General features: G+C 40.4%; 4 protein-coding genes across 4 annotated transcripts; all 4 read left to right on the forward strand.

The window, feature by feature from the left end:
- The first annotated feature begins 317 nt into the window (after positions 1 to 317).
- On the forward strand, positions 318 to 2087 carry LOC104419466 (E3 ubiquitin-protein ligase Praja-1). The gene has a single exon (XM_010031138.3). It carries the CDS (start codon positions 765 to 767, stop codon positions 1815 to 1817), a length of 1053 nt encoding a protein of 350 aa, XP_010029440.1. The 5' UTR covers positions 318 to 764; the 3' UTR covers positions 1818 to 2087.
- A 3853-nt stretch (positions 2088 to 5940) lies between these two features.
- LOC104430759 (inosine-5'-monophosphate dehydrogenase) lies at positions 5941 to 10787 on the forward strand. The gene is made up of 5 exons (XM_039301482.1): positions 5941 to 6505; positions 7062 to 8052; positions 8349 to 8528; positions 9549 to 9803; positions 10558 to 10787. The coding sequence occupies exons 2-5, from the start codon at positions 7066 to 7068 to the stop codon at positions 10627 to 10629; spliced, it is 1494 nt and encodes a 497-aa protein (XP_039157416.1). The 5' UTR covers positions 5941 to 6505; positions 7062 to 7065; the 3' UTR covers positions 10630 to 10787.
- Positions 10788 to 18884: 8097 nt separating this feature from the next.
- LOC120288336 lies at positions 18885 to 23444 on the forward strand. Its single transcript, XM_039302266.1, is given in 5 exon segments — positions 18885 to 19757; positions 19760 to 20700; positions 22149 to 22292; positions 22883 to 23014; positions 23176 to 23444. Coding segments are annotated over 5 exon segments (2133 nt in total). The 5' UTR covers positions 18885 to 19110.
- A 617-nt stretch (positions 23445 to 24061) lies between these two features.
- LOC120288063 lies at positions 24062 to 26216 on the forward strand. Its single transcript, XM_039301353.1, has 4 exons — positions 24062 to 24222; positions 24298 to 24408; positions 24483 to 24691; positions 25799 to 26216. Exons 1-3 carry the CDS (start codon positions 24069 to 24071, stop codon positions 24683 to 24685), a joined length of 468 nt encoding a protein of 155 aa, XP_039157287.1. The 5' UTR covers positions 24062 to 24068; the 3' UTR covers positions 24686 to 24691; positions 25799 to 26216.
- The last annotated feature ends 1041 nt before the right edge of the window (positions 26217 to 27257 follow it).

Consider the following 27257-nt stretch of genomic DNA (forward strand, 5'->3'; position numbering starts at 1 on the left):
AATCCCGAAAAAGTCGAGCTTCATTTGTCTCAATCATAATGCAGTCTTATATTTCAATAAGATATTTTATTGTCACAAAAATCACTCGTGTTTAAGAAAACAATCATGAAAAAAGGACTGAGATGTAAGTAAGTTTTTATGGATTAAAGCTCTTGTAAAAAGAGGTGGAACTTGTTATTCAGATCTGTCCATTAAAAGAAAAAAACGTACGTCTAAATCTTTGAGCCAACATGATTTGTAACGATACCATAAGCCAAGCATACTCGTGAGTGCTCTTTAAGTGTAAGAATCTTGTAAGATTCAGGTGGGCCATGAATTTGTGCTATTTCTAAGAAGGGCTTTGAAGCAATGTTTAAATGTTAAAGTATCTTATTGGATTATTTTTTATTAAGTTACTTGATATCACTTTAACAACAACATGCCATTAGCAATCATGAACGTCAGAAAAAAAGGCTTTTACTAGAAAAGATCTAGGCGATATTAGAAGATCCGGTTAATGCGGGTCGGATCCGGCCCAACCTCCACGCCCGTGACCTTTCCCCGACCCGGCCCGGATCCGAAAGCGTCTCCTGCCCCTCCCCTGCCTATCCTCCCTCCCTCCACACGAGAACGCCTCCTGAACCAGAAGAACATCAATGGCTGGATCACTGACGAACGAGAGGAGTCCGTCAATGGCCGCCGCCTCGTGATCTTCTCGTGGCCATCCTCCGTCCAGAGGGAATTCCGGGGAGCGGATTCCGATCAGCCGATTTGCCCCCCGCCCGATGGCGCGCCCGCCTGAAGATCCCGAAACCCTAGAACCCGGCTTCCTCTTCGAGTGGTACATCAACCCCACCTTCCCCTCGCCCTTCTACGTCGCCGGAGGCTCCGGCGTCGCCCCCGCCGCGGCCGCGCGCTCGCCGGCCTGCGATTCCGATTCCGATTCCGATTCGGGATCCGACGGTTCCGGCTCGGCCCGCGGCGCTGAAGACGCCGTCGGGGTCGGACCCGGAGCCGCCGCTGGTGGTGGTGCGGAATCGGGGCCGAGGATCGATTCGGATCGGCGGGAATCGGTCTCCGAATCCGCCCGACGCGCCGCGGCTGACGAGGCGGATCCGCGGCGCGCGGGATTGCGAGTGGTGAGCATCGATTCGGATTCGGATTCGGAGTATCTGGAATCCGAGAACGTGTGCTCGTTCGACTTGGAATCGCAGAGGAATCTGGCGGCGGAGCTCGAGTGGGAGGAGGTGAGCGAGCAGGCGCACGATCGGGACGAAGAAGAGGTGACGGTCTCGTCGGAGAATTTTACAGAGGAGTTAGAAGGAGGAGAAGAAGATGATAATGATTCCGTCGCGCGTCATCTGGAGTGGGAGTTTCTCCTCGCCGTGAACAATGTGCAAAATATCCCAACTTGGGACTATGGTCCTCATGTTGCTCCTCCTGATGATTTCTTTTACGCCGCTGAGTTCGACATTTTGTTGGACCAGTTCGTCGAAAACGAAGTCGCAATTAGGGGAAGTCCACCGGCCGCGAAAGCAGCGGTCGAGGATTTGCCTCTGATTATTCTGAGTGAATCGGATGTGCAGTTGAGCGGTGGAGTTTGTGCGGTTTGTAAGGACGAGGTATCGGTTGGGGATGGGGTGAGGAAGTTGCCTTGTTCTCATTACTATCATGGAGACTGTATCTTGCCATGGTTGGCCATTCGAAACTCATGTCCAATTTGTCGATATGAGTTGCCCACAGATGATTTGGAGTACGAAAGAAGTAAAGGCCGGAGCAGCGGAGGAAGGGTCACGTGGGATTCACAGGTCAGCGAGGATTTCGAACTGTTTGCATGAGATTGTCTGTGGTGCAATGTAAATAGTGTTCCTTTGGCTTACAATGTGTAAGATGGTTGAATGGCCGGCGATAATAGATATGTTAGGCCATGTTGTTTTTGTACATACAATGATTTATACAGGAAATGTACATATGCTACATCGGGAGTGTCACCTTGGCATGGTGAAACAATTATTGTAGGGTTTGTTAGTCTTATTTTATAGTTGGTGAAAGATTCGCTCTGTTCAAGAAACAGTTGCTTATCACCTTAAGTTATTGTAATTTTTTGACTTGCTACTCTTCTGAGAAGGATATGATAGAGCTTCAGCTTTAGTTGGTGTAGTTTGCGCTTGATTTTGGGTGATATCAGGAAATTATGCTTTCCTCCATGCTTTCTCGGAGATGTCGAGAATAATGGATCAAACAATGTTCTTCATCTCTGTGGGCTCCAGAAAAAGTAGTTTATGTTTGGCACTACATATAGTCATGAAAAGAGAACTTTAGCAGAATTTGTCAAGCATTTACCACGAAGGAAGCTAATAATGGTCTGGCTACTAGTTGTTATTTGATTGTTGTAGGAGAAGTTTAGTTTCAGTGTTTCTTTTCATGAATTACTTATTTTATTTGGGAGGATGTCGAGCGAAAGACTGTTAGTGAATAGTCTTTTATATATATATATATATATATTATTTAATAGGATATTATTAATTGTTTGTGCCGGGTTTTTGGTAATTGTGTAATTAAAAATGACTTTTAACATGGAAATGATGCAATTTGCTCTATTTCTTCTGCTTGAGTGATGATGAGGATATGAAATGAAATGTGCCTGTTACTGTTAGCATCCTTATTGTAGATTCTCAAATTTCGAAGCCGATCTGCATTTATAAAATATATTGACATGATTCCGGGAGAACCGTTTGGTTTAGATCCCTGGAGATATGTCACATCGAACATGAGATAGTATCAGAAAGTTTAATTCCTTTCATCCACATTGAGGTAGATTCACAATTTAAATTCCTTGTTATTTTGGAGCAAGTGATTTTTTACTTTTATGGATACTGGATAAACCCATTTCTTGGGAAGATCAGCTCCATTTACTTTGATTATTAGAAAGTCAGAGAGTTGGAAGCTGATGAGCATATTGTAATATCTAGTGGTTGGTCATATTTAATTGTTTGAGTGTGTTCTAAATACTGAACAAAATCTGCACACAACTTAAGAAAAATCAGCTCTGTTTTCTTTTTTATCATCATTAGAAATTGAGAGAGTTGGAAACTGATGAGCTTATACATTGTGAAGTTATGGCAGCCTATCAAAGCTAATTCAGTGTTTAGTCACATGAAGTGATCTTTGCGGTTTGAGTGACTTATAGTGTTGTGTGAAGCTTGCATAAATGAAGTGCAGTTCGAATGATTTTTTAGGCAGTCTTTTGGTAACTGATGCTCTTTTCTTTGTTAGGAAGAAACACATGGATAGGTTGCGTGCGCTTTACTTCTTCCTGTCTACATTTTTTATTCGATCAAGAAAGTCTGGAGGCAAATATAGTAAAACTCGGATAAACTGCACATGTTCTCTTGAATGCTAGAGATATAATGCAACTCTTATGGCGATATCATCTTGGTGGGCGTCGATATGGTATGCTTTAACTTATGCTTCTGCATGTATATGGTGGGTAAAGTGCTGTCGAGCGTTCATGGTGGCTAATCCTCACTTGTGCCTACCTGTTCTGAACATGCATTAGCACTCTTCAGGACGTTTCTTCGGAGACATTAACAAAAGATTCATGCTGGTTCAGACACGTAGGAGCTGATTTCTAGTACTTTCAGTTGGATAGACTTTTTCTTTCCCACTTGCTCAATGACTGCCCAGGATCAAATACATCAAATCAATCTGAGAAGCGAACGGTGACTCAGAGAGAGATTTCGAAGGAATTTGGGGAATCTTTTGGCCATGGGATGTTGCCAATGCTTCGAATTCAGTTTAGAGTTCACTAGAATAGTAAACCTGTCAAAATGAGTTGTAGACTTATCTCTTAACTCATATTTGATGGACTGAATCATTATATGGAATCGTTATGTTAAGTAAATAGGTTATAAATGAATTTAATATTTTCACCCATTATAAATACTGATTGAGTATTCATGACTAGCCACTGGTAAGCAACTCATAAAGGGACATCTAAGCTCGATGTCCCATACACTTGCCACTTTATCGTTAATAGCTAAAATGTTTTAGAGCGATGAGGATAGAGCGGGAGAAGGATCCTCTACCCCGATCGGTGCCTTTAATGGTATCTCAATAAACTTCAATCACTTATATATTACGTGAGACCTTGGGTTCATGCATTTGAGAAATTGTCTACTTGAGCCCGATCTCATAATTTTGTCGTCTTTTAACATATAAGTACTTTTCTAGAAGGTCGCTCGTATTAATAGTGCTCTCAATTTAGCATGATCAATATTGGAGATGTTGAATGACGTCATTACTTCAAAAGGTGCATCTTGGTCTCATATATATTTCGGGATTGTTCTATCCCTATTAGTATTATATTGTTTGGTTTATTATTGTCCACTTCATCATCTTAAAAGTCTACCAAGAGTTGCACCTTGCTTGGCCCAATGGTCACTCTATGCACTTGTCAGATTGGGTTGTGACAAGCTCATTAGCTTTCACCTGATTCATCCTCAAATCACTCACTTATTGTAAGGGGTCATATTCTGGTATCGTATTGTGACATTTTCGAATTAACTCACTTTCCCATGAGGTCATCTACATTGGTACTGTTCTCTCTTGAGCATACTTAATAATGGAGATCTAATGCTAAACAATATTTTTACATCAAAAGATGTCTATTGTAAGTTATCTCAATTTCACATATATAATCCACGAATGCTTTCCCCCTGTTTGGTGTGTTAATTTATTTTTACCCATTTCTCCATCCTAGGGACCTGCTTGAATCGATACCTTATCCAAACGCTCCTACTTTGATGATCACTCTAGCTCTTGTTGGACTAGATTGTCCAAAGTTAGATATTATATATGCGAAACGAAATTGACATGGCTTCCAAGGCGTCGATTGTACATAAAAAAGCTATAAAGCTTTCCTTACGAATAGGAAAACTATCAAGTTTCAATCAATGCATTGAAAACTATAAAGTTTTCCAATAAGTTGCTTTTAAACGAAACTAGATGGAGATTAGTGTGTTGTGCGAAATTATAATGCTTGACAAATCATCAAAGCATCGTTTGAGAAAGTTTCGACAAATTATATAAATTAAAGTATGAAAAAGTTAGCAACTTTTTATTATTTTGCCAAATTATAGCCTAATAAATAGTATGTTATACTGACAAATGCTACATATCGAGGTGGAATGGATGTCTCAATAGCAACTTTCTTACTAATTGTCTTCATTGGACCTCCGAGATGTTGAAGAAAAAAGTTGAAAAGGAAAAATCAAAGTATAAGAAAGGAAAATAGCAACCAAAGATGTTGATATGGATTTTTAGGGAAAATTTCAAATAACAATAGTTAAATAGGAGCTTGAAGTGGACTTATGTAAAAAAAAGGCCTAAAATAATCATGTTTATTTCAAATAAAAGCATACGACAATTATGGTTGTTTCAAATAAGGGTTTGTAATGGTTATAATTATTTCAAATAAAAATCTAACCTATCTGGTCACTAGTCGAAAATATTAGATTCTTATTTTATCCCCTCCACCCTCATTAGCCGTTGCAAAGGGCTGGCTAAGGCCTGCAAGCCCTTATTAACAGCAGGTGTTGGTGATGACATCCCTTACCTAAATATGATGAGGGCCTACCTCATCAATGGTAGTGATTGGATGAGGTGACCCTCGCCCAATCCTCTTCAGCCGGCTACTAGTAAAAAAGAAAGAAAAACCAAAAAAGGTAAAATGGAAAAAAAGAAAAAAATTAAAAAAAATAGAAATAACTAAAATACTCTTGACTTATCGAAAAGTCAATGTCTTATCTGAAACAGAGATAGTTATTTTAGGTTCTTATTTAACAAAATGGTAATATTTAAAAAAATGAAGACATTTAATGTTATGATTTGGAATTTTCTCAAATTTTTTTTATCAATTGAGGAAAGAAAAAACCCTTTCTTTTCTTTTCCCTCCCTCTTTTAATTCCAAAGGGGGGGACGGGACGTTCGGCAACGAGAGAGGGCAGACACGGCGGCGGCGGAGGAACTCTCTTTCAGTCTTTGGTCCCGAAGACGGAGGCGCCCTCATCTCACGAGTCCCCCTCCCTCTCCCTCGACCGCCGGTCGCCGCCGCTTCCCAGCCGCCGGGCCCATCGCCACGGCAGCCCCCACAGAAAACCGAGAGGCCCTGTTTTTTGGGCGGTCGTCTTCGTTCTCCTTCGTCCCGGAGCTCGCCGTTCTCGTTCGGACCCTTCGTTACACCCAATCCCGAAGTTCCGGAAGCCCGTCCCGTGCCTCGACGGCGGCCGCAGAAGCGCCCCGTTTCGGCCTCAAACCCGCCCTCGCCGAGCAGATCCGAGAGTCCCCTGTTTTGGCCTCTCTTTTTTTCTTGCCAAGGCGGCTTTTTTCGTGCCCGGAAATCTCAAGACGTTTGCTTGAAGCTTGTTCGGCATTTGCGGCTTCAATCCCTCAACGATTACGGAAGTCTCGCTCGCTGATTCAGTCGTCCACCGCGACTTCGCCTCAGCCTTAGCTTGTTGACCAGGTAACGCTTCCCCCATACTCTGCCCTGCTCTGGGCGTGCTAACGCTACTTGGGATAAATTACTTGGTATCTGAGTCTTTCCCGAATGGTTTGTAATGATATTGTCGTTCTAGCGATGTTCTGGGTAAAGAAAATTTTCCTTGGTTCCCTAGCTAGGTCCGACATTCGTGGTGCCCGTGAACCGTTCGATGATATGCCTCTGAGAGGAAGTTATAAAATAGTACCTACAATTGGTAAATCTGAAACGCACTTTTGATGCGGTTTGTCATATGGTTTGTTTCGTCATCCATTAGAAGCAGTTTTGATGCATAATGAGGTCATCATCAATTCCCTGAATCCGTGTTTTCTCTGTGTTCCCATGTTATCAATGGCGTCATCATAAATTCTCTGTTTTTGATAGTCTTGTTTTCTGACCACTCAATCCGTTGTAGATTTATCGGACAGTTTGTAATTTGATTTTGGATTTGAAGGAAGCCTGCCAAATGGCGGGTCTATTCTAGAGTTCTATTCTATGACCATATTTGGTTAATCTCAAAAGTGGGTTTTGACTACTGCAGGATAATGGAGTTTGAGGATGGGTATCCGGCGCAGAAGCTGTTCCATCAGGGTTACTCCTACACATATGATGATGTCATCTTCCTCCCAGGCTATATAGGATTCCCAGTGGAGCAGGTTGACCTCTCCACCAAGCTCACCCGCAACATCTCCCTCAACATCCCATGTGTCTCCTCACCGATGGACACTGTCACGGAATCCTCCATGGCCCGAGCCATGGCAGCTCTTGGCGGCATCGGCATCATTCACGCCAATGTCCCTCCCTCCGACCAAGCCTCCTTGGTCAAAGCAGCCAAATCCTCCTGCTTCCCAGTCCTCTCCAATCCTGTCTTTCTATCTCCCACAGATTCTATCATCTCCCTTGAGGATTTTGCTGACACTCCTTGCATCCTTGTCACAGACTCTGGTGATTGCCGTGGAAAGTTGGTGGGCTATGTGACCAAGTCTGATTGGATGAACCTTACAGACAAGGAAACACAGCTGGTTGATTACATGATCAAGTCCTCTGATTCTGCCCCTTGGGATTGTGATCTGGCAAAGATGATAAGCTACTTTGAGGAGAAGGCAGGGAAGGAATTTGCACCAATAGTGAAGGGAGGAGAGATAGTAGATGTCGCAGGGAGAGAGGATGTGGAGAGGTTGAGAGGATTCCCCAAATTGGCGGGAGGGGCTTCAATGGGTCCCAATGGAGAGTGGATGGTGGGAGCAGCGATTGGGACGAGAGAGGCCGATAAGGAGAGGCTGGAGCACCTCGTCAAGGCTGGTGTCAATGTGGTGGTGCTCGACAGTTCTCAGGGAAATTCCCTTTATCAGATTGACATGATCAAGTATGTGAAGAAAACATACCCTGAGTTGGATGTCATTGGTGGCAACGTGGTCACAATGTACCAGGCAGATAATTTGATCAAGGCTGGGGTTGATGGTTTGAGGGTTGGTATGGGGTCGGGTTCTATTTGTACGACCCAGGAGGTCTGTGCCGTTGGACGTGGGCAGGTAAAGTCACTTGGCATATCTTTTTTTTTTTTTTTAATAACACATCAGTATAATAGGTCGGACTGCGTAATGTCTTTCTTTCTTGTGAGTTATGAATCTCCGCAGTGAATGGACGACATACTCTAAGAATGATAACTTATAGAATAATTCTTTGTTGTCCAATTACCATGTGCTGAGATGATGGGGCGAGTATTTATACTTGATGTAATTTTATTAATCTTCCTTTAAATTACTTCTCTTAAGCACTCATTCTGATTGAGATTTCTTTGATTACCTTATTCTTCTAAACTTTTCAGGCTACTGCTGTCTACAAGGTTTCATCCCTTGCTTCTCAATATGGTGTGCCGGTCATTGCGGATGGTGGCATTTCAAACTCTGGGCACATTGTCAAAGCTTTGTCCCTCGGGGCATCCACTGTGATGATGGGAAGCTTCCTTGCTGGAAGTACTGAGGCTCCTGGTGCATATGTGGTTCAGGTAATTTGTACTTACTACTGTTTACGCATAATTTTTCTATTCTCAATAAGGTGCCACATGTTTCTCATTGGTAAAATATGATCTCTCTCCTTTATATATCTGTTGACATGTGGTGTGGTTGGATGAACTCTGAATGTCTTGCCCAAGTGTTTTTGAGTCTTATGTCTGTTTTCTTCACCATGCTACATCTTAGGATTGAGAATGAAACCTTAACTCTTGTTTGCAATTGGTTCTGAATTGCTTTTGGTCAATTGATTTCCAAGTGCTCTCTAGATAACAATTTTTTTATCCCTTTCCTATATATAGATATTCTGTTTGTTGGAGTTTCAAAATGAAGCTTTCACTTGTTCTGACTTTTATATCCTCCAACATTTGAAGACATAAATGCAAGAACTGAGATTGTAAAGTTTTATTAAACTAGACTTTCGGCTAAGGGAACTCTACATTCTTTAGCAGTAATTTGATTGAAATCTCCCAGAAGCACTTTTAAGGCAAGCTGAGAATTCTACTAGTTATCGTCCAAGAATGTTTCCAAACTAATATTCAATTTGTCATTTGATGATTTTGTAAGGATTAATATGGCGGAGTGTGCTTCATACTTCTTAAGTTCTGTTTACACAGACTTACAGCTAACTCTTGCCTTCCCTGAGCCAGGAACAAAAAAGTACTACTTATATGACTATCCTTTTGTGGAAAATGTCGGGGTGTCCTATGATGTGACACAATGGTTGTGGAATAAAATCTTACTTTTATCTGGCTTCTATTAACTACCAAGTGCATCACGTAAAGGATACAAATGCATAAAATTGATTTAGTCTAAATGTTGATTTGGCTGTCATTGCAACCATGTCATATGAAAAGTTGGTTATGGGCTTAGTTATTTTTAAGGGCTGTTTTAGCAGAAACATTTTCAAAATTATACTGATAAGTTTTCATTTATCGTCTTTGCATGGACTCATTGGGTTCCTAGGCATAATATGTTCTGTCCTATATTAGTGAAGTGCCTTTTGGCTTATTCAGGATGGCCGTCGATTGAAAAAGTACCGAGGCATGGGTTCACTTGAGGCGATGACTAAAGGGAGTGATGCAAGATACTTGGGTGACACGTCAAAACTCAAGATTGCACAGGGTGTTGTTGGCGCAGTGGCAGATAAAGGGTCGGTCTTGAAGTTTGTCCCTTATACCATGCAAGCTGTTAAGCAAGGTTTTCAAGATCTTGGAGCTCAGTCTTTAAGAGATGCTCATGACATGATAAAAACAACGCTGAGGCTAGAGGTATGGCCATTCTATAGTGTTATGATTTCAGAAAAGTTTTGTTTTGGTTTTTACCTTTCTCAATAGTCTTAACAGGTTGTCTGAATTTTAACTAGTGCATTTAGGTTTTATTGTCCGGAAAGATCATAGGAAAGTTTCCCTTTATTTATTAGACTCTGTTGAATAGTGCCGTTAGGGCACTTGTCAAGCAATTAGTTAAGGGAATATTACAGTTTATGATGCTTTATGATATTGTATATTATGCTTAAGTTGTGCCCAACAGGATCATTTAACCAATATTCTAGAGCATTCCCTTTCTCTTTGCAACATTGTCTGTTGAAGGGGAACTGAGATATATATAATTTTTTTTTGTTCGTGAATAACATTGCTTGGAATCTTTTGATGAAACTGAGGAAAACGGCACTATCATACGGTTATTTTATATTGACCATAACAGTACATCGCTTATTTTGTAAGCAAACGCTTGTTATATAAATGTTTCCATTTCAAAGAGAAATGTGATCGGTAAATTAAAACTGACGAATTCTTAATCGGTAATGATTATTAAAATAATTTCAACATTATTGTTGGAATGCTGTTGCACTGAAAGACGGTTCCCAACATAAGCGAACCCCGAGAGAAATTAGATCATAACATCCCATTTTTTAGTGGAAGCTTTAGTGAACGAGTAATCGTTTGGTCTGTTTGTAGCCTCTCACAGGTGCTTATGAGGCGTATGATTGCGCAATTTCCTCATGCTCTTCTTTTGTTGCAGGTAAGAACGGGAGCTGCCCAAATTGAAGGCGGAGTCCACGGGCTGGTCTCCTTCGAAAAGAAACCGTTCTGAGATTCCTCCTCCTGTGGGAAGCTGATCTTGCCAGGTTAGGCAACATCAAATTCAAGAAGCTGGCAATTGAATGAGCCATCAATTGTGTTATTGACATTGAATGAGGAAGTAATTGCTATAGCGAGTAGTTAGGTCATGGTCGCTAGAGCTCTCTTCGCATTTGTTGGATCTTGTTGAAAGAGATAAAATGTTGTATTTTTTTTTTTTTTATCTTAATCAAAAGAATTACAATAATACATACAATATATATATATATAGAGAGAGAGAGAGAGAGAGAGAGTAACCCTCTCAATATAAAATAACTATTGATTATTTTACCCTATTATTATTTCTAACACTCTCTTAAGTTGAGATGTAGATATCAAACAATCTCAACTTGTTATATAAAAAATTCACTCTATTCCCCTGTAAAGATTTAGTAAAACTATTTGCAAGTTGATTCCCCATCCTTGCAAGTTTACCCTCCGTCCCCTCTATGAACTTTCTTGTATAAAGTGACAATAACCTCAATGTGCTTGTTATACTTAGGGAAGACAAGATTGTTTGCAACATGAATAGCTAATTGATTATCACAGTATAATATTGATGGTACCGATGTTGATATCCCAATTTCTGACAATAACATCCTCAACCAAAGCAATTCACTTGTCACATGTGCCATTTCTTTATATTCTGCTTTAGCACTTGATCGAGAAACCAAATGTTGTTTCTTGCTCTTTGAGGCAACCAAATTACTTCCAGGAAATACGCAATAACCCGACATAGATCTCCTACTAGTAGGACATCCAGCCTAATATGCATAAGAGAAACCTATGATATTTAGATGGCCATAATTCTTGAAAATTAGTTTTTTACACAGCACTTCTTCTAAGTATTTAATAATTCGAAACACAACATCCCTATGAGTAGTCTGAGGAGCACTCATGAATTGACTTACAACACTGACAAAAAAGATTAATCAAGTCTCGTGACGGTAAGATAATTCAGCTTACTAACTAATCTCTAATATTTCACTGGATTATGTAATAATTCTCCATGACTTGTTTCAAGTTTCACATTAAGTTCCATATTGCTCCAATAAGCCCATCCTCATCAAGAATGTCAAGTACATACTTTCGCTAGGCTAAATTGATACTTGTATGCAGGTAGGCAACCTCGATACCTAGGAAATACTACGGCCCCATATCCTTAATATTGAACTATGTACGCCGCAATTGTTTTAAGTCATTGAATACCATCTGAATCACTACCAGTAATGATAAGATCATCCATATATACCACTAGAAGAATACAACTAGCTGATGAGATAAAATTAAATACTGAATAATCTACTTGACATTGCTCTAATCCAAACTTAATAGTGTCATTGAACCTACCAAACCAAGTACAAGGAGATTGCTTGAGTCCATAAAAAGTCTAAATGACATACTAGATTCTTTCCCTGAGCAATAAATTCTATTGCTTCATATATACCTCTTTAGTGGACCTGAGCATGTCCTTAAAAGGCTCCGTCCGAAACTGGAGTCCCTAGGACCAAAAATAGGGGTATCCCCCCACGGGGCTCTCCGGCCACAACCCCCAAACAGGGGGTTCGGAACCCACCCGGATTCCCGCGACGCCGTCGCCAGGTGAAACATCCTGGACGCGGTACAGGAAAATGAAGGGGTCTTCCCTCCTCAAAAGAGAAGACGAAGATGTGGCCAGCCGGCACTACCAGTAATGATAATATTATCCACATATACCACTAGAAGAATACAACTAGTTGAGGAGATAAAATTAAATACTGAATAATCTACTTGACATTGCTCTAATCCAAACTTAATAGTGTCACTGAACCTACCAAACCAAGTACAAGGAGATTGCTTGAGTCCATAAAAAGTCTAAATGACATACTAGATTCTTTCCCTGAGCAATAAATTCTATTGCTTCATATATACCTCTTTAGCTAAATCACCATGCAAGAACGCAATTTTGATGTCTAATTGATGAATAAACCATCTAAATCACGTCGCTAGGGAAATAAAGACAAGAACAGATGACATTTTGGCTATAGGTGAAAAGGTGTCATCATAATCAACAATATAGGTTTGAGTATTTCCCCTGGCAACCAACCATGCCTTCAATCGATCAAGGGTGCCATTGGGGTGAACCTTAATAGTATTGGGGTGAATCTTAATAGTGAAAACCCAATGGCAACCAACGGATTGCTTTCCTGTAAGTAAAGTAGTGAGCTGTCAAGTGCAGTTCTCAATAAGTGCCTTCATTTTATCCTCCATGACTTGTCGCTAGCCAGGATGAGCAAGAGCTTTAGCAACATTACTAGGCATAGGAACGGAGGACAAGGACGAGACAAATAAAGTTGGAAATAGTGTGACAAATGTGAAGACAATCGGACAAATTAGAGTAAGGTGTGTAATGATCCACAAAACGATCAACACAAGGACATGTGCCTTATCCAATGCAAGGACGTGTACCTTTTTGAGTAGCAACCGATAGGGAACAAATGAATCAAGTGATAGTCGTAGTGGGAGCTCCTCCATGTCTATGGTAGGTGCAGTTAGCAAACTGAAATCTTGTGGATGATATCGGAGGAAATGAGATTGGTGGAACTGTTACTAAGGCAATCGTCATCATCAGGAGGCATTTTAAGAACCTTCTAAGTATCATAATGTGGCTGGTCCTAAAAAAATGTCAAATCTTTTGACATAAACACATGACTAACAAGTAGGACTGTAATATTTGTAGCTCTTCTGAGTTCAAGAGTATCCAACAAAGAACATTTTTCAGTACAAGGGTTGAACTTATCAAGGCTGGGAGAATGAACAAAACAAACACAATTGAAGACACGCAAAGGTAATGGAAAGGGATGACGATTTTGATGTTAAATGGAGAAAGGTGTCTTCCTTTGAAGAACAGAATTTGGAAGCCGATTAATTAAGAAGCGAACTGTAAAAACAGCATGGCCCCAAAAAGTTTTCGGTATATGCACGTGAAACATTAGACATGAGCAACATCAAGAAGATGACGATTTTTGCGTTTAGTTACACCATTTTGCTATGGTGTATATGAACAAGAAATCTAATGAATATTGCCATGAGAATCAAGAAAATGTTGAAAACCGAAGTAGCAGTAAGATAATCTTTGGCATTGTTTGATCGTAGAGTTTTTACAAAAGTATTATATTGATTCAATATCTTAAAATAGAATAGATGAAAATAATGAAAAATCCTAGTATGGTTTTTTATTAAGAATAACCAAGTCATCCGGGAAAAATCATCCACAGATATAACAAAAATGTCTAAAATTAGATGTATTAGAAACATGACACAGACCCACACATAAGTGAACCGGTTGGAAAGGACTAGACATCGACTCTGAAAAACGAAAAGGAAAAGAAGCTCTATGATGTTTACCAAACTAACAAGCTTCACATTCAAAAGTATTCACAAACTCAAACTCAGGAAACAAATGTCAAAGAATGTTTGGTGGTGGATGACTAGCACAATAATGCATCCGATACATATAAGGAGATGTGTGCTTCACGACTACCACAGTTATCACCTTCTTGTCAAGATAATATAGGTCATTTGATTCGTGTCCCCACAAATTATTTGTCCAATCCTCAAATCCTTAAAAGACACAACAACAAGAAGAAAATATTATTGAACAATTTAGTTCTTTAATTAATGAACTAATATAAATCGAACTGTATGGAGCTTTGAGATGAAGGACGAATGATAAATAAAGAGGGGAACTCAAATGAGCATCTCTAGTACTAGTAACTTGGAAATTGAACCATTAGCTGATGTAATAGAGTTGGACACCTCAAGAGGTGTGGAATGTGATAAAAACAATAATTTAGAGTTACCAACTATATGGAGTACCGGACACTTGGAGTGCCAAAACTTGGGATGAAGAGACATTTAAGTGCCAAAACTTGGCTGTTGTGTGGGGACCTTTATTTATCTTGATGGTATAAAACTCGTCTGACTTATGCATCTCTTCCCTCTTTTTTTTTTTTTTTTTAATAAAGTCTATGAGAATGTAGGGACCTTCATATACAATTATTTATTGTCATTTGTGGATGTGGCCCCAAAAGTTTATTATATTTTTTTCTCATTGGTTGAAGAAATGGTTTATGATAAGAACTATGTTGCTATCATTGTTTGATAGGTGGAGATTTCATGATTGGGGAGAATAAGTGGGAGTATGAGGGCATTATCTTTGAATTAATTACAATCAATGTCCATTTCTAAATATGATCCAGAGGCTCTTGATATATAATTTAATTAACTAAATGTTGTGGCTACTCTCTAATTAATTATATATATGAATCATTGGACATTTAATTTCATGAATAAAATATTCATAAAAATGCATGAAAGGATAAAATAGTAAATAAATGCATCAAGGGCAGATAGTAATAACGTGAAAAAGGAGGGGCGAGTAAAAAAGGAGCCGCGGCATGTCAAACGCATGCCATGCACGCGTCGGGCGCGTGGATGGCACGCGCCCACAAGCGAGTGGACGCGAACAATTTACAAAACCGCCATTCCTCTGTCATTCCATCTAGTGTTTTTAAAAAACAAGGAAAGAAACGGTTAAAGTGACTGGTGAATATCGTCGGGATTCAGCACCAAGCCAAAAACAATTTTCCTTTTCACCATGATTTTTCCGAATTCATTCTGGCTTTGATTAACCAGGGGTTCGCCCGTGGCCACTCTTCCAACATGGAAGGGGGAGGTGAGGGGTTCAAATCCCCACCTCCTCGGGATGGGGGATAGGGACGCGTAAGTTTCGGCGTGGGTTGCGCCTCCCACGCCTGCAAGCGCGGGCGCGGTCTGCGAATGAGTGTAGAGTAGGAATAGCGTAGGAGTGATCAAAAAAAAAAAAAAAAAAAAAAAAAAATTCTGGCTTTGATTAAGAAAATTAAAAGAGTACGCAGTCGCATGTGTTGCATAACTCAATACTCTTAGATCGTTGCCGATTTTTCTGCATCAATCTGGACAGCTCGTCTGGTGCTAAAGATTGACACTTGAGTGAAAATGTTCGGAACTAATCTCTGGAGACAAATGATTCAATCCGCTCTCCCATATATAGATTGAAAAAGAAAGAAAAGCAGCAACAAAAAGATTTCCATCAGAACATAAAGAGAGGAAGATGGCCCGGATACATTATATGCCTTCAAAAGCTCACTATTCAAGTTTTCTTGAATCCATCGAGAACAGTTTGTGCTACAAAGAAGATAGTCGACCATCCGCACCCAGACATGGTGAACGCGAGGATAGACACGGTGAGCATACGTACTCGAACAACTTACAACATAAGGAGGTTTTATTTAACTAATCCTACCTCCTCAATTTGCTATCGCCTGGTTTCAATCGGTGATCGTCCAAGTCAGGTTGTTCTCAAATATCCAATGACAAACCTCAATCCGACCTGGTTGCGACCCTAGGGCCTGAAAGGCCCAGTGGGTGGCGCTCCACGCTGATGTGTCCAGGTGGCAAATTGCCACTCCGTGGTCGATCTTCAACTTTGTTGTCGGATCGAGGAGATCGGCCTCATAGTTCCGGACCTTGGGGATGGAATGGCAGTATTACAGCAGGTACGGATATAGCATCTGGTGGCATGAGATGGATTTGGTCACCCGTCGGCGGTTTATTCCCTTCACTGTCCCAATCATTGCATTGTGCCTGGACCTAGCTGTGCTCTCCGTGGACCGAGCTGTGATTTTGCCACCCAGGAGGCAAGGGGCGAAGTGGATCATGTCCTCAATGGACCTCACGCACCGCTTGGTCTCCCCTACGTTGGGCGCCCTCTCGCACTACCCGAGCGCATTAGCCATCATCATCTCCATTGTGAAGTTGTCATCTGCGTGGAAGATGCGCTTCAACTCTGCCAGCTTCCCACTCCAATTGAAAATGGCTATCTTAGCTGTAGTGCTCGAATGAGTAGGAGCAGGTGGTTCGTCTTTTCTTATAGCATAGTCAATGTCCATCAACCCCAATTCAAGAAGAACTAACTCCTTCCAAACTTTATAATTTTCACCATTCAATATGGGAACATTATACTTAAATTCAGAGAAATTTATAGGTTGTAAAACTATATATTAAAATTTGATGCAAAATGTACATAGATCATGTTTTACCAATGTAAACATGTCACGAATATGAATCACATAACATAAAAACTGCATGTAGGTTAAGTTTTTAATTTAAATAAATTCATAATTACATCATGATGAAACTACCATATTATATATATTTTCTTAATCCCCTTGGGTAAATTAAGAAAAATAATTTGATATTTCATCATAATTAATCATATTAATATAATTAAAATTCTTGTGGGATAAAATTCATCATATTAATATAATTAATTACAATCAATGTCTATGTCTAAATATGATCCGGAGGCTCTTGATATATAATATAATTAACTAAAGATGTTGTGGCTACTCTCTATTAATTACATATATGGATCATTGAACATTTAATTTCATGAATGAAATATTCATAAAAATGCATGAAAGGACAAAATAATAAATAAATGCATCAAGGGGCAGACGGTAATAACGTGAAAAGAGAGGGGGCAAAAGAGTAAAAAAGGAGCCATAGCTGGCGGTGTCGCTGGCAACCCTCTAGGGAGATTCGTGGAAAACAATGGTAATTTATGAAACATGAAGAATTTGTAATGCGTAGGTTTCTTTCTTGTCCACTTTGAAAGTGCGGTTCTTCATATTTTAAAATGACGTCCCTCTCATTCTCTCACGTAATTGTCTTCCCAAGAAGGCATGGAGCAACGAGACTCGCTCAATCTCCATCTCCCCTCTGTTTCATCGCCCATCCGGTTTTCACTTTCCAAATTCAGACATTCTTCCAAATGAGGCTCGCTTGCTACTGCTATCACTCTCCCTCTTCTGCGTCTGTCATTCATGCGCTCTGGATCCCAGAACTGGGAGAGGGCCGCAGCTCCCTCCCAATTCTGGCAAGGGCCTGGCAACCCTACCGGCCATGGGCGCTGCCCCCTGGTGATGGGGCAGTGGCCACAAGCGGGAGGGCTAGCCCCAGCCCTATCGCTTTTTTTTTTTTTTTTTTAAATTATTATTATTTGTGTTTTATTTTTAGTTTTAACTTTTTTTCTTTTTTAAGTTTCTTATGGAAATAAAAAGAGAAAGTAAAAAGAAAGAAAAAGGAAAGAAAACTTTGTAAAAAAGTAAATAACGAAAATATCCTCGATTAGCTGATGAGGTCAAACCTTTTTGAGACCGATTTCAGGTCTTTATTTGAAATTTTTCCTAAATATTATAAGTGTTGTGGTTATAATCATAAAAGGGAAAGATAGAACAATAGTAAAATCTATTGAAATTTTGAGGTCAACTTGACTCTTTACTGTGAGAGAGATTGAAGACGTGTTAATTTCTCAATTCTAGACTTGGAATAAAACAAGAAGGTGGCTTGAAGTTCATATTAAAAAGGTTATTATTATGAAAAATCTTAAATCGGTACATTTATGTTAAATTTATGTCAAACTAATTTTTAACCACAAAAAAATCCAAATTAAGATATCCGCGATAAAGTTACCTAAAACTAATTTTTTTATCATAAGAAATCTCAAATTAATATATTTGTGATATATTTATCTTCCGTTAATTTCTGTTAAACTAGATTAATACCACAGAAAAAAACAAAAAACAAAACCCTAAATTGATATAACCATTAATTGTCACGTGTCATATAACTCAGTAGTTTTAAGATAAAATTTAACGAATTGTAAGTGTATCAATCTAGTATTAATTTTATTAAAAACATAAAAATGGGAGCATTAGGGAGGTAGGCCAAACTTAGACTCCGTTTGGTTCAGTATTTGGAAGGGGCTTTAGGGTTATAAAGGGGTTTGGGCTAATACAGGTGGTATTTGGTTCAATTTTTTAAGGATTTTGGAAAGATGCAATTGCATTTTCAAGGGGCTTCAAAGGCCTTTAAGGGAATGGAGGTATTTGGTTCAATTTTTTGAAGATTTTGGAAAGATGCAATTGCATTTTCAAGGGGCTTAAAGGCCTTTTAAGGGAATAGAGGGGTAGATGTGCATTTGAGAAGTAGCATTTTTGGATAATGCAACTTCTTTTATTTAATGAAAATATGTCAGTTGCCCATTTTGTCCTCATTTATTAATCAAAATTCGTTTTTGCCCTTTTCTAAATAGAAAACCCTAAGCCTCTTCTTCCTTACTGTAGCCTCACACCTCCTCTGCACTCTCACGCCTCTCTCCGTCGTCCCTTACCGTCTCCTTCGCGAGCTGCTCTCCGGTGTCCATCCGAGATCAGCCATCCCAACCTCGAAGATTGCCTCCCGCCGTTCTGCTCTCGCGCTCGCGTCGCGCTCGTAGCAGGGCAGTTGTGTAAGCTCGGAAGCTTCGATTCCATCGCCGTCCCTCTAGCCGATACCCATTTCCGTCGTTCCGTTCTCCGGCTGAAACCCAATGGAACCCACGTCCTCTTCCGCCGCCCTCCTCCTCTTCGCGGCCGTCGGCTTCCTGGGCGTCGCCGCGTCCACGGCGAAAATCCACTACGGCGACTTCGACTCCTATTACGACGAGCACTGCGGCGGCGTGGTCCCCCGGCAGCACAAAATCGCTTCCGAATCGGCCAGCTCGTACGCCGTGCTCCTCCAATTCTACGGCGGGTTCTTCTCGGCCGATGGTGGCCGGCGGAGGGGGGCGGAGTCCGGCCATGATCTGAAGAGGGCGGTGTCGTTCACTCCCATGGCGATGCACGGGACCGAGTCCAAGGACGTGATCAGTCTGCATGGGGCGCTGGAGTTCGCGGACCCCAATGTGAGTGCGATCTTTGGGAAGTCGAAGAACCGGAGATTGCGCGAATTTCACGTCCGCGGGCCGAGAATCCCCGTCAGGCGGGGTACGGTGAAGTTCAGGCTTAATGGGTACTGGTCTCAATCTTCAGGTAAGCTTTGCATGGTCGGATCTGGCGTGTTTTTCAACCGTAGTTTCCATGCCGTTTTCAAGCTGAATTATCCGATGAAATCGAGTATTAACAGTAGTTTTGTTAGTGGGGTTTTGGAGAGCTTGGACGGTGGTGATGGTGCTGGTGGTGCAGATCATTTTGGACTGTATCTTTGAGTAGTGGAAGTGTCGATTATGAGTATAGTTTGATAGAGAAGAAGGGAGGGAGTGGGTCTTTTGATAAATTTGATGATGGTGGAGGAGATAATTTGTCTAGTGAGAAACTGGGGCAAGGTTTGTGCTTGGCCTTGAAGTGGAATTTGGCCTTTGACTTGGAATACAGGAGTGTTTGTCACGGTGGTAAGTGCAACCCTCTTGGCACAGATGTCGGGTTTTTACCCAAGGCCATGAGCTTCACTACGATTCGATGTTTGGAGGAGGGTAAGACGCAATTGTTATTGAAGTTTCAAAATGTCACCAATGTTTATTATGGCTACTATAATTTCGATCCTAGCACTACCCTAATCGGTGAAGGAGAATGGGATTCGAAGGCCAATAGGTGGTGTGCTGTTGCTTGCCGAATCTTGAACCTTTCAATGTCTTTGACTGATGCTTTCGCGGGAAATTGCTTGATAAAGTTGTGCTGGAGATTCCCTGTCACTTTTTCTGTTATAAACCGGTATCCAGTTGTAGGATGGATGTGGAGCAATGAAACTGTAAAGGATTCCGGTTATTTTGATAAGATCAAATTTTGGAGTCACAATGATGCATTACCAGGTGTCAAGTACGAGAATGGAGTGAAGGGGGCTAGGAAACCTTGTGAGTCAAAGACTGGGAAGCATAAGGGAAAGACATATCCAAAATCGTACTCATCGATTATGAGATTTGACATGTCAATCAAGTTTACGAAGGGGCAGATAGCTTTTGGTTATTCATCTCCACTATTTGTGGGTGATAAACGTTTCAATTTACCCTTTCATCCTTATATTGACAGTTACATGCTTAAAGTAAATCGAACAGAGAATGCAGTTCAGCTGGACAGCACCCACGGTCCCTTGCAGAACATCAGTTACACGATACGCTTCACCCCTCCAGATACTTTTGAGCTAGGTGGTGTAAATCTTTCATCCAAACCAGTTGATATTTTTGCAGAAGGAACATATAATTATGAAACTGGTCTTTTGTGCACAATAACTTATTTCTTTCTTTCGGACATATGTTGTCATGTTTATTGTAATGAAGTGACTCTATTTTTAATTGAGTTTGATGTGATTTTTTTATTTAAAATTTTATTAATATGTCTCTTATACATTATTCTCAACTTGAAAAAAATATATAAAAGTTAAGGTCATTGATTTTTGTTTTTGATTTTAAACAACATTTTCCTCAAATTGCATCTCAAGGCATCTTTTCAATTTTAATTTACCAAATAGTATTTGTATTTTGTCAAACTCCTTTAGACTAAATGCCTTTGCATTTCTCCATGTCATTCCCCCAAAGCCGAACTAAATTTGTCAAATCTCACTTTTGACCTTTTCCAAAACACCCCTTCGCAAAAAAGGAAGAAACCCAACTTTTACTTAAGACGGGGCTGACCTTATCAGGTCTCCCCTTTTGATGATTAAATTTATGAATCACGATCAAGCATCGAGATCCCCTTTGGTGTCTCTTTCTCTTAAAGCATCATTGAAGTTTTATTTGATTTTTCATTAAAAAAAAAGCTCCCATTAATCTATTACCTTAGTAATCAACACCCAGCACTTCCTCAATCTCAATGCATGCGCATGTAGCAATTATTATCCTGCCATGAACACGCGTGTAGAGCAAATTGGGGCAAGGATAAGAGCATGAAGGGAGAAACTCAAAATTTCTTGTGCACGTCACCGGTGGCATCAAATGGATCTAATGTAAAATTGGTATCCATGAATATGATGATGTATCCTTGCTATTCTGTAAGTGGTGCTAATCGTATATTTATTAGAGCAATGGAATATCGATAAAAGTTTGGGCTAAATATTAACGGGAGAATTCACAAAAATATTGTGTGCGAGTACGTGAAAAAATTGTGTTTGGCAGGTGAATTCTTCTATATTATTTAATCCTTTTTCTTTTTTAACGAGCAAGGTTTGATATTTAATTATGAAGATGCAAAGTCAATCTCGTAGAAGAGTGAAAAAGGGGAAAAACAATAAAAAAGATAGAAAATAAAAAATGTTAGAGAGAGAGGGAGAGGGAGAGAGAGAGCCGACAACAAACAAAAGGTTCACGTGATCGTTAGCTTTGGGATGACAGAATGATGTTATGCTTGACAAATGCTGCGGAATCTGTTCGGTTGAATGAAAAGACTAGCTTCCTTAGATGACTGGTTGTATGTTGAGTCCTTCCTCTTCTCATGAACATCGGTCCATAGACGAAGACTGATTAGCTTCTGCATTACCTTTAGCGTGTGCTGATCAGGTTATCTGAGAAATTGGTGTTGATAAAAAAATGGGAAGCTGTAAAAAATGCGGTAGAGGCATCGTCTTTCAATCTGACAGTCACCTGTCTTGTTTTTTCAGCTGTGCCTGTCAAAAGGGACAATCTTAGTCAATTTCGTCAGCCAGAACTTCCTCATGCTGAGCCTGCTTGGGCTTGGGTTCCATCTTCAGTAACGCCTTCATCTCAGGGTCCCAAGCAAGCTCAGGCGTTTGACCCTTCTTTGTGTAAGTCTTGCTAATGAACATTGGTTTATAATGAGGTTTGTGACAGCATTGCGTAATCAAGAATGATTAGCTTCAGCATATAATTAAGTGGGATTAACAATCCTGATTGAAAGGATTTCTTACTAAAAATGTGGACTTTGAACAACTATATTCTTCCGTGAATTGATTGACTAGTTTCTTTAGACGAAGGTGCTTAAAAGTTGGTTTGCCTCTATTCTGGAATCTCGAATGTGGTTGAGGTATTTATTTAAAGCCTAATACCTAAGCTGATTGCAGTGTCAGCAGAACCAAGGATAGTGCACTTCTAATGTTTTGATCATAGCTGTTGGTTGATAGATGTGGAGTTTCTTTGCTAACTACTTCTTACTTAACCATTCCGAAAACAAACAAGATAGGTGCCCTTTTTTGCGGAGATGATATAGGAGGCTGGATACAGTTCCTGAGAGTTCCATCAGTTCATCCCCCAGTAGGAAAGGCTGTTCCTCACATGCTATAATTCCTTTTTCCTATGATCTGAAATGGAAAGCTGTAAAAAAATGCGGTAGAGGCATCCTCTTTTAATATGACAGTCACCTGTCTTGTTTTTTCAGCTGTGCCTGTCAGAAGGGACGATCTTAGTAAATTTCGTCAGTCGGAACTTCCTCTTGCTGAGCCTGCTCTGGCTCTGACTCCGCCTTCATCTCAGGCTCCCATCCAAGCTCCGGCGTTTGACCCTTCTTTGTGTAAGTCTTGCTGATGAACGTTGATTTCTACTGAGATTTACGACAGCATAACGTAATCAAGAATGATTAGTTTCAGCATACACTTGAGTAGGCAAAAGACTAGCGACGTGTGCATCATTTGTAACCAAAAAGGAGACCTTACATATGTGTAAATTGTTCAGGTGCTCCGGAGATTGTAATGTACAAAAATTGGTTGCAGGATTATGCGCTGAAGATGATGGTGCATTTACCTATTTATGATACAAGGAATGAAGGATCTCAACATGCACCGAGATATAGGTCAACAGTATTCATAGATGGGAAAAGCTTCACATCTCCCAACACATTTTCCCGAAAAAGGGAAGCTGAGCAAAATGTTGCTAAAATTGCATTGGACTTATGTTCACTAAAGATGGAGGATGAAGGCTCTCCTCTCATCCCTGAGGTTTGATAATTTTCACCTATTGTTGCTATGCTTGATATAGTTAGCGTATGTTATATAACTGAAATGGTGGAAATCATTACCTCTGAATTGATGCCATGTTCTTATCATGCAAGTGGATATCTTGAAAAAACCTTGAGCTGAACCAACTAATTCATTTGAGACCTTACAACTATGAATGCACATCAGGTGCATATCTCTGCAATTTCTCCTCATTGATATTGTCTTAAAATAGCTGATCGCAAGAATGTGCCTTTATATGGTTGTTGATATAATTCATCCAGTTCTATGCGCAAGTCCAAAGGAGGTCGACATTTGATTTTCATTATCTATATGTTCACGTCATGTGGTCAACCGGACCTTGTCGATTTCTCCATATGTTCCTGGTGTCATCTTATCTTTAGATGAATTTTCCTGGTATTGTGCCTATCAAATGACTTGATAGTTATTCTCGACTATATAACTTAGATAATGAGACATTAGCGAGTAGTCTTTAATATTTTACATTTTGTTTCAACCAATAGCAATTGGAAAAAAAGATGTTTGCTTCACAATCTCGATGTCATTACTGCACAGGATGCAATTTTTTGCAAGTCTATACTTAATGAATTTGCTAAAAAGATGAACTTGGAAATGCCAAATTACACAACCGTTCAGCTACGAGGGGCAGTTCCAGTTTTTGTATCTTCTTTGGTATTCAATGGTGTGATTTACACCGGCGATGTTGGTAAAAGCAAAAGGGAGGCTGAACGATTGGTAGCCCGTGCTGCCATTCAATCCCTATATGGTATCCCATTTTTTAGACTCTATTTTGAAGATATGCATGTATCCATCCATTCAACTAATAAAGGATGTAACGCAGATGATAGCAACTCAACAATAGTTCTTTCGAAGATAATCAAGTCTAAGTGGAAACTTTTGCCTGCATACCGTGAGACTGAGTATTCATGTCCAATTGGAGTGAATGTGGGAGGTAATTCTGAAATCTCAAATACCAAGCATAGAGAAGGTTTAGCTTCTGTCCAGCTAATTATATTCCTGGTTCAGCTATTCCTGAGGCATGCTCAGAGGTACCTACACGGCATCATTTGTTCCAAATACCAAGAGCAGTGGCTGAAGCATCCTCATCAGTAGGGAATCCGTTGATCTCCTTTGTTCCTTCGAGTGTAGAACAGCAGCCTAGTGCTGCTACGAGTTCTGGTAAAAAACGACGCAAGAACAAGAAAAAGGCCATCAGAAAACAGTGTTGATCCTCAGTAAGTTCTGCTCATTACTTCTTAAATTAATTTTTAAACCATTTTAACTGAGTTCTTGTCATCGTATAGGGTCGCTACTTGTCTTTGAACTTTGTTTCCTTTGTTTCTTAGATGTGTGCTATATAAGTGTTAATTAGTATGCAAATTGATGATGTTTACCATAAGATATGTTTGACGACACCTTTACTCCTGTTGCCATTTCCTCGATGGATCTCTGAACAATCTTGGAACATCTTCGACTTATTTCTGATGGAACTGTTATCAATAAAAATAGTCAACCACCATGTTGGGCTCTTGTGCAGTGACTGGGAGCGACGGATTTGTTGTTGAACAAAGCGTTAATTTTTGCTTTTGCAGTTTTTGAGTTGACGTCTCTACTTATGTCAGTCAAAATGCATGTGGTGCATGCTTGTCTGCCTGCGTTTCTTCTCGTTCTAGAAGTTGGATCATTCACTGTGTTACCTAATTCAAAATCTTTGCAGGAACCCAATGCCGTAATGCCTTTTTACCAAGCCCCGCCTTATTCTGTTTCACCGGAATGTATGAGCTTTCTAGTTAGACATTAGCTTACGAGGCTGGGCACCCCGGCTCTCTCTCTCTCTTTTGAGCAGCATGCAAGCTTCTTTGTGTTGTAGCCTAATTAGGATTTGTAATGTCAGATTGGACGTGAGATTCATTTATATTATGGTGAGTAGCAAACGCGGATCTTCTGATGCCTGTTCAATGAGAGGGATTCGTGCCTTTCGAATTTGTTAGCTCCATGGCCGTTTATCTAACTCTTTTGTACTGTTGTGGGATTATGATATTGCAAGTGTGTATCCCAAAGTTGGCACTTTGTTGTGGCTAGATTTTGAATTAGGAACGAGAAATGACCTGCTCATATCCCCAAGGCTGAATGGCATCGGCAGATGAAAGTCAACCCCGAATTTGCATACCAACTTGCAGGGAGCTCATATCCAACTTTCTAACAGTCTTGGGCCTTGGAAGCTATTGTCTAACAAAGGATATCATATTATGTTAGGGGCGCGTTCACATCTAAGCCTTTTACAAGTTTTTAATCTCCAAGTGACAATGTTCTCAGAAATTTTTTTTTTTTTGGTGACCCAGGGAACCCACCGCACGGCCGACAGCCGGGGAGTAAACCCTGGGGAGGCACGCAAGAAACCACCACCCACGCACCCTGGGCAAGACATCACGCAACGCTTCAGCCTCCCTGCTTCGCAGGGGCTTCGAAACTGGGACCTTCTGCGTGGAGTCCAGCAGCCCTCAGAAAATATTGTTTGGTGCCATGGAAGAGAATTCTTTGCACCAGGTTTCATTTTTATTGCCGGGTTACGTTATAGGCATCGTTGTTGTCTCCTCATGGTCAGAGGACTAGGGTCATTGAGCAATCAGGGACACTCACAGTTGACATCGACACATAAACAGCGACAGGAGTCATAGAACACAGTTTGGGATTGGTTTACGGTCCATAAATTTTTCAAAACTTACAACTTTTGATGAACTCGTTATCATAGGAAAGCATTAGGAGCTCTCAGAAGTCAGTGATTAAGTGATAATGAATGAAATAACGTAAACTAACAGCCCGAGTCTTGGCAATAATGAAGGTTGTTGGTATGTTGATATCGTGGCCTGGTTCACCCCCAAAGTTGACCTGGGATCTCTTACTCCGTTACATAGTTTTGGCAATTTATCCCACTCCAGATTTGGTTATTTGGCTCGGTAGAATATTTTATTTGTGTAGAGAGGACAACCAGAGAAAGTTCAGAGGGCCAGGAAAACAGAACCGACAATTGTAGATTGAATGATTAAGAATAAGAAGAAGAAACAGCCAACTCTGCTGACATTTCGAGAAGGCCATGACATTAATTTGATTTTGAGACCCGCAGTTCAAACCATACGTCCTGGTCTTCTTCTTCTTTTTCGAAAGACCCCTGTTTTTTGCCTTCCCTTGCATTGCAATCTTTCAATTTTTTTCTTGGTTGACATGATTAAATTCTTCTTCTTCACACAATGCGGCAAAAAAAGGCTACTGAGTTCTCTTTCCTGATTGTTTGCAGCAAGAATTAATCCCAAAGAACTAAACAAGGTCCGTAATTCGCAACAAAACACAGCCATTTGTAACTTTGAACCTACATATAAATTTGAAATTTTGACGGCCGGAATCATATTACTTTCTGGGCATCCTGTCACATTGCTACAGAGGATAAACAGCGACAATTTTAGGGGGAAAAAAGCACAACAATGTCACTAGAACTAGGTAAAGACCTTAGTGCAACTGCAAAAACTACTCACCCAAACAGAGCTGAATCCACGATCATCAGCAGAAGAGAGAGAATCATGACCCAGGATTGCGTGTGGCGAATTTCCGACGAAGAGCTTGGCACCAGAGGGTGCTTGTAGTACCATGGATAATAATGCAAGATGGGATTAGGAGGGGGAGGTGCATTGGCCAAGTACCGTGAAAGCGGAAGATAGTACAGAAAGTACCCACCAGGCGGCCGATAATCCTTAGAAGGCGGCGATGGTTATTGTGTTAATGAGTTAATATTCCTCTTTCTTTTTT

Source organism: Eucalyptus grandis, chromosome 9, assembly GCF_016545825.1.
Source record: "Eucalyptus grandis isolate ANBG69807.140 chromosome 9, ASM1654582v1, whole genome shotgun sequence".
Lineage (NCBI taxonomy): Eukaryota > Viridiplantae > Streptophyta > Magnoliopsida > Myrtales > Myrtaceae > Eucalyptus > Eucalyptus grandis.